This window comes from Mus caroli, chromosome 18 (assembly GCF_900094665.2).
Source record: "Mus caroli chromosome 18, CAROLI_EIJ_v1.1, whole genome shotgun sequence".
NCBI lineage: Eukaryota > Metazoa > Chordata > Mammalia > Rodentia > Muridae > Mus > Mus caroli.
The window spans coordinates 9,558,517-9,565,517 of NC_034587.1; the positions used below are offsets into that span (position 1 = coordinate 9,558,517).

Sequence of the window (7,001 nt, forward strand, 5' to 3'; positions counted from 1 at the left end):
GGATGGTTGTGAGCCACCATGTGGTTGCTGGGATTTGAACTCCGGACCTTCGGAAGAGCAGTCGGGTGCTCTTACCCACTGAGCCATCTCACCAGCCCGCAGTCAGAGTTCTTAATCGCTGAGCCATCTCTCCAGTACTGTTTGGGCATTTCTTAAAATACACATCAAATCTAAGATAACGCCACTCTAAAAATGAGATACTTGGTCTTATATTTTATTGGTGTGCTATCATTTAACTTTTAACATATTCTTTAGCTTAGTGATTTGAGATGAGTTTAATTACCAGAGGCAGCCAAACATTATTTGAAACCAAAATGAATCAATTATGCAACAGACTAAATTTGTTAAAAAAATTTCTTTATGGATATAAAACTGTCGAGCTACGTATCTTTTAGATCTCTTTAAAAAAATTCTTCCAACAGTCCTGATACAGTCTGTATATGCCTTGAAGGATTTGTGGCAAAACAAGTAGATTCTATTGTTTAAAAAGTGGAGAAGAGCTGGTGGTGATTGGACACATCTGAAGCACCCATGGATAGAAACAAGTCATGTCTACACCTGTCTCAGTTGTAGTTCATATTTAGACACTTTCTTTCTCTTCTTTGGATGCAATTGTTCGTCTAAAGTTTTAAGTAAGGTGTATTAATTTTTGAGCCATTTTGGAGTCTTTAATTAATGTTGGTATACAAAATATTTATTATTCACATATAAGTGTTGGTAAATTTTATCTCTTATTTGGAGAAGTCATGATTGCATCTTATTATAAAATAGTGACTTAGGATTTAAATGTAAATAAACGTCTTGAATTTGTGTTGTTACATTTCTTAAATAATGACTTTTGCCCCTGATTTTGTTTAGCCACAACATGGGTGAATCTATTCTTTACCAGTGGGTCGAGAAGATAAGAGATGCTCTGATACAGAAATCTCAGATAACCGAGCCAGGTGAGAGTGAGTGGTAACTCTTTGTGCTCTTTTAATTTGGAGCGCTTACATTTTCATGTAGATAATATCGTTGAAATGACACGTGACCTGTGATCTGGTTTGTGGTTTTTTTTTTGTTCTTTCTTTTTTAGGTAGGTTGGTTGGTTGGTTGTTTCTGAGACAGGGTTGCTCTGTATAGCCCTGGCCTAGAACTCACTCTGTAGATCAGGCTGGTCTTGAACTCAGAGATCTGCCTGCTTCTGCCTCTTGAGTGCTGGGCACATGCCACCATGCCCAGCAAGGTTTATAGATTCTATATCATAAAAATGTTTCTCTTGAAAGTTCACTTACTCATGTAGCTATAGTGATTTCTTTCTCTAAGGTTTCTCTATGGATTATATTCTTAGAATGTAGAATTTTGTGTGGAAAGAACTGGAATCTAAAACATATTCTGCTTGAATGTTATTAAGGTATTATGAACTTTATAGAATTCCCCATGAATTGGATATATAAATTAGATATTAGTCTTAAACAAATCTAATATTCATCAGAAAAGAACTCTCGATAAGTATTTTGGTTTATATTAGGATAACTTTAAAATAGACTTTTAAATTGAGATGTAATTCATACACCATAGTTACCCTCCTAAGTGAAGGAATAGACCTTTACTTAGAAGTTTAAAAATGACAGCGTTATCAGCCTCTTCCTGAGCTGCTGAGATAGGACAGTGCAGGGGCTTCCAGTCCCCTCACTTCCCTTGCTGGGCTTGCCACTCACCATAAGGCCTTTGAGAGAGAAAGAGCCCTGTTACCATTTAGCCTGGGGTTGTTTCTAAATTGCTTTTCATTGTCACCACTGGTAAAATTATTTTCAGTTTTATGGGAAAGAATTATAAAAGAGCCTGTAGGTTATAGCATTTTTAGATAAGGATGATTGTTTACAGAGAAGTGACTCTTTTGGATATTGAACGTTGATGGCGGTACATGTGTTTTCAGATGACTTTTATCAGTTTTTCTATAGAAGCAAGTATTCTTACTGCTTTAGTTACAATCAAAGCAGCAGTGACATAAAGTCACAAAGATCTGCAGCATTTTAAAAGTGGTTTCTCTGACTTTTGGATCCATGTTGTAATTTTACAGCATGTAGAGCATGCATGAGAAAGGCTCTAGAAATTCTTCAAAACCAAAGTTAATTTTGATAGCTTGTCTTGTAGAGTTGAGTAGCTGTAGAAATTGACAATGTACCAGTAGAATCATTCAGCTCTGAAGAAAAACTGGACTCGCTTCAGCCAGGATGCACCACCTCCCTCCTAACTTCTGCTCTTTAGACTTTGAAGTTGTGTTGAAGATCACTTTAAAGCTTTGGCTTAGAAATTTTGTATGGACCTTTTTCTTTAAAATTGTTTTTGGACTAGGGATGTAGGTTAGTAGCAGGAGATGTACCTAGCATTACAAGGCCTTGGGTTTGAACCCCAGAACCACCAATACAAACAATCTGTCAACACAAAGGATATATACATAGTTTATATATGTATACACATACATGTATATGTACTATATATGTGTGTATACATACATATGAAAATCCTGTGCCCATCATGTTGTATTCTAATATTGTTAAGAAAAAACAACCCAAAACCTTGTTGAAGAAATAACTAGGGCAAGAATTAGTGATCAGGGGTACAATGAGAATTTTCTTCTCCCGGGCATCTGATCCTTAACTCACAGTGATCCTATGTCCTTCTTTCATTCATTTCTTAGAAATCTTTTGTAAGAAAAATCATGATTCCTTCTGTTGAAGAATGGTGTTTAGAGATCAAGACCCCATTCTTTTGGTTTTTTTCTTTTTTTTTCTTTTTGTTTTTAGAGACAGAAAACTCATCTCACTGTATGGCCTGGAACTAGCTATGTGGACTAGGCTGGCCTGGGACTCAGCACAATCTGCCTGCCTCTTTCTGTCTCCCTAGTGCTAGGATTCCAATGACTTTTGTAGGTGTAATTTCTTACTTGCTTTGAGGATCAATCCTAATGTCTCATGTTTACATAGACCCAGATGTCAAGAAGAAAACTGAAGAGGTTGAGGTTGAGTCCGAAGAAGACCCTATTCTAGAGCACCCGCCGGAAAATCCAGTTAAAACATTGGACCTCAAAATCAGTGAAGAAGAAACTCAACCTGGTATTGTGTTCCTAACTAGTTTCTCTTGAGGAGAAGAGGGCACTGATGTTCTTGGGAGGCCTAGAGACTCAGTAAAAACACACACACACACATACACACACACACACACACACACACACACACACACACACGGAAGTTTAGAGGTGTTTGTTTTTTTTTGGTTTTCGAAGCCAGGGTTTCTCTGTGTAGCCCTGGCTATCCTGGAACTCACTCGGTAGAGCAGACTGCCCTCAAATTCAGAGAAAATACCTGCCTCTGCCTCTCAGGTGCTCAGATTCAAGGCTGCTGGGATTACAGGGGTGCATGCACAGCTGCTGCCACCACAAACAGCTACCTAGTGATTTTAAACTTGTTGAAAAGGTAGAATAACGGGATCATTGCATTTTTTATGGGCTAATGACTGGCTATAGTATTAATGTGTCTAATTCCATTATGTAAAGTGGGAATAATTTTATTGGAAGACATTATGCATTATAGCTATACAATATCAAATCAGATTTCCCACTCCAGAGGTTGGCCTATGTGGAGAAACAAGTAAGTTGTGGTATCTGCATCTGTCAGTCATTGGTTTGTGTAGCCCTTTTACTCCCTCAAAAAGTAGATACTGTGCCAACTTAAACTGCTCCAGAGTTCAGGGTTTGAGTTCTGACTGTAGCAGGTTACCTGGCAATGGCAGGTGGAGATCATTCATTTTTCTCTTACATATAATGCCTACATGAACATCTTACTAAAAGTTTAATTTTGGTAGGGAGTTACTTGTGCTGTTTGCTTAAATTTGCCATATAATTTTATTTATATCACAGTTCTTTTCCTTTATTGCTAATTTTCTTTAACAAAAAATTCTTTGACTTTATAGAAACTGAAGAATTGCCTCCAGTTGCTCATGGCGTTCCTATTACTGACCGAAGGAGCACTTTTCAGGCTCATGTGGCCCCTGTCGTCTGTCCTGAGCAGGTGCGTGACCGTCTTCCCCTACCTTGAACCCAGAGCACTACTGCAGTCCTAGTAGGCACCTTCCCTCTCACGTTAAAGTTTCATGTCATTGATTGGTTTCCAGACTCCTAGATTCCTGTCAGCAGGAGAGAGTTTGTGGCAATCTGACCCTCTCTCTCTCCCTTCCACCTGCTCTCCTCCTCATGCAGTCTTTGCTGATTTCCATTGTGTACAAGGGAAAATCCAAACTCCTTCCACATAGCCTTTATATTTGATTCCTAATTTACCGTTCACTCTGTACTTTCCATATCTTCTTAATACAGCAGTGGGTAGCATTTCCTCACTCAGTTTCCTGTTCCTTGTCGGGTTGACAGAGGACATACAGATACCAGTTAAAGTTGAGTCCCAAATAAACGTTCATAGGACATTCTTACATTTATTTAATTATTGTTGATTGAAATTTTTTTGTTTTGCCTGGAAGGTTTTTATTGTTATTTAGTATGTTAGTCATTCAAACCTCCTTCCCTGCTTTGGCCCCGAGTGAGTGTCTGCTTCATGTCTCTTCCTTTACCTGGCTCGATGCAGAAAAACTGCCCCTTAACAAGAGCTGGCTCAGGCCTCATCTGTGAAGCCACCTAGTTCCTAAAGGCAGCTGTGATTTTACAACATTTGGACTATGCCATTGCTGTACCCCTGTCCTAGAGTGTGTACATTCAGGAAATTTGAGAGCTAAGTTTCTGGAAATGCAGTTACCTGAAAAGTTCTCTATCTGAGGAACACATTTTCACATACTGTGCCTTAGACATAGAATCTAAACGTCTGTGGGTAACCAGTGCTCAGCAGTGCCGCGTCTGTCCTGTTTATGCTAATGTTTGCCCTACTACGTCAGTTAATAAATTCATTAAGTAACTGTTCTGCTATAAATTTATATCAAATTGCTTTAATTCTACCTTTCTAGCATTTACAGAGAAAATAAAAGGCATATTTGTTTATTTCTATTACTGCTGTTTTTGAAGGTGAAACTGGTTCTTGCCAAGCTGTACGAGAATAAGAAGATTGCCAGCGCCACCCACAACATCTATGCCTACAGGTGAGTGACTGCCAGGTTTTACAATATGCGATTTACAAACAGTTGCTGGGAAGCTATGCAGGATTTTGAGATATAGCTGCTGTTTTATTACAACAGTAGACCTGTGAAGTATTTGAAAACTGCAGAGAGACAAGAAGCTGGACGAGCACTGCGTTCTCTACTAGATACGTCACAGTTGGTGGGCGTGGGTGTCTACTAGATACATACGGTCACAGTTGGTGGGCGTGGGTGTCTACTAGATATGGTCACAGTTGGGGTGTGGTTGTCTTTTCTATGAGAAATTTAGTCTTTTCAAATACTTTATCTTATGTCTAGTTTTTTAATTTAATAGAAATATTTTCCTACATTTATTTGATAAAAGCTGTTTTAATGTCATATAATGTTTGCTGAGGTTCCACACTGGTTTATTTAGCTCTTTTTTCATTGTAGCTTTGCAAATTTTCACTGCATCTTTTGGATATGAATTAGATTACTTCTGCAAGGTAGATTCGGTTGCTTCTTCTTTGTGTGTGCACATGCATGTGTGCGTGTGTGTGCACATACACGAGCGTGAGCTTTCCTGTATGGTGCCCAGAGGTCAGGGTTGGATGTTGTCCTCTGTGGCTCTGTTATTTCTTGAGACAAGGTCACTTACGGAGCCTGGAGCCACTATTTTGGCTGCACTGACTAGTGTGCTCTCTCCATCTCCTGGCCTTTGCTGTCAGTGCTGGGTTATGGGCAACACATCGCTGTGGCCAGCTTCGTACATGGGTGCTGGGGACTCAGACTTAGTCCTCCTGCTCACGCAGAAACCATTTCCTCCTGGGCTGTGCCCTCAGCTCCTCCCCTTTTTAAAAAAGGAGATACAGAGAGAATTAAAAGGAAGGAAAATGGTATAGAAGAAGCATCAAAAATATTAACTTGATACATATTTCAGAGTTTTTCAAAGGTTGTTTTTAAACCTTTTTGTATTGTGTCCAGTAATTCCTACTCCTGTGAGTAGTGAGTTAAGAGTGCTGTGACAGCATGCCTTGGGAGTGGGAGTACAACTGTTTGCTTCATTTGCAAATGAAGACATAAAGAACATTTTAAAATACACAAAATAGTAAGATTTAGAAATGTAGTTTAGACCCAAAGTGAAACAGAATATAGATATAGGCACTTGGTATAAATTTAAAATTCAATGGAATGTTTATAAAATCTAGATTAGCCAAGCTCTGGGATTAAAAGCATGTGCCGCCACCACCACCCAGCAAGGACTAATATTCATTATGTAATATGTATGTTGTTATATTTTGATGCTTCAAAGTATAACCCTTTATATGTGTTTCCAGGATATTCTGTGAGGATAAACAGACCTTCTTGCAGGACTGTGAAGATGATGGAGAAACAGCTGCTGGGGGCCGCCTTCTTCACCTCATGGAGGTGAGTGTAGAGTTAAACTCTTGACGTTTGTACTTAACGTACCTGAATATATCTCAACAAACCAGAGCACCACTTAGGAAGAAGTAAGAATTTGAATGATGTAAGACCCGGTCATGAGCATTGGTTGAGGAGATGTCGTCTTCATCCCTGGCCCCAGGTAAGAGTACAAACAGTCCATCCCAAATGCTGTGCTTTCCGGGAAATAATACAGGGTAGTTGTATTGCTGTAACAATACAGCTCTGGAAAACTGCTTTTTGTTTTCCTGGCAATGGCTTCCCTGTCTTTCTTCTTTCCATCTTTGTGAAACTCTCTGTCAGTTGGATGGTGAAATATGGATTATATTCATAATAATTCAGTGTTAAGAATTAAATTGAGCCGGGTGTGGTGGCGCACACCTTTAATCCCAGCACTCGGGAGGCAGAGGCAGGCGGATTTCTGAGTTCGAGGCCAGCCTGGTCTACAGAGGGAGTTCCAG

At 39.3% G+C, this 7,001-nt stretch overlaps 1 protein-coding gene across 1 annotated transcript in view; it reads left to right on the plus strand.

Annotated features, from left to right (window-relative positions):
* The window catches only part of Impact (impact RWD domain protein), a 23,031-nt gene that overhangs the window by 11,255 nt on the left and 4,775 nt on the right, over positions 1 to 7,001 (plus strand). The window contains exons 5-9 of the mRNA XM_021150538.1: positions 859 to 944; positions 2,970 to 3,098; positions 3,955 to 4,052; positions 5,048 to 5,121; positions 6,435 to 6,525. Of these exons, the coding sequence (XP_021006197.1) occupies positions 859 to 944; positions 2,970 to 3,098; positions 3,955 to 4,052; positions 5,048 to 5,121; positions 6,435 to 6,525 (478 nt within the window). The remainder of the gene's footprint in view (positions 1 to 858; positions 945 to 2,969; positions 3,099 to 3,954; positions 4,053 to 5,047; positions 5,122 to 6,434; positions 6,526 to 7,001) is intronic.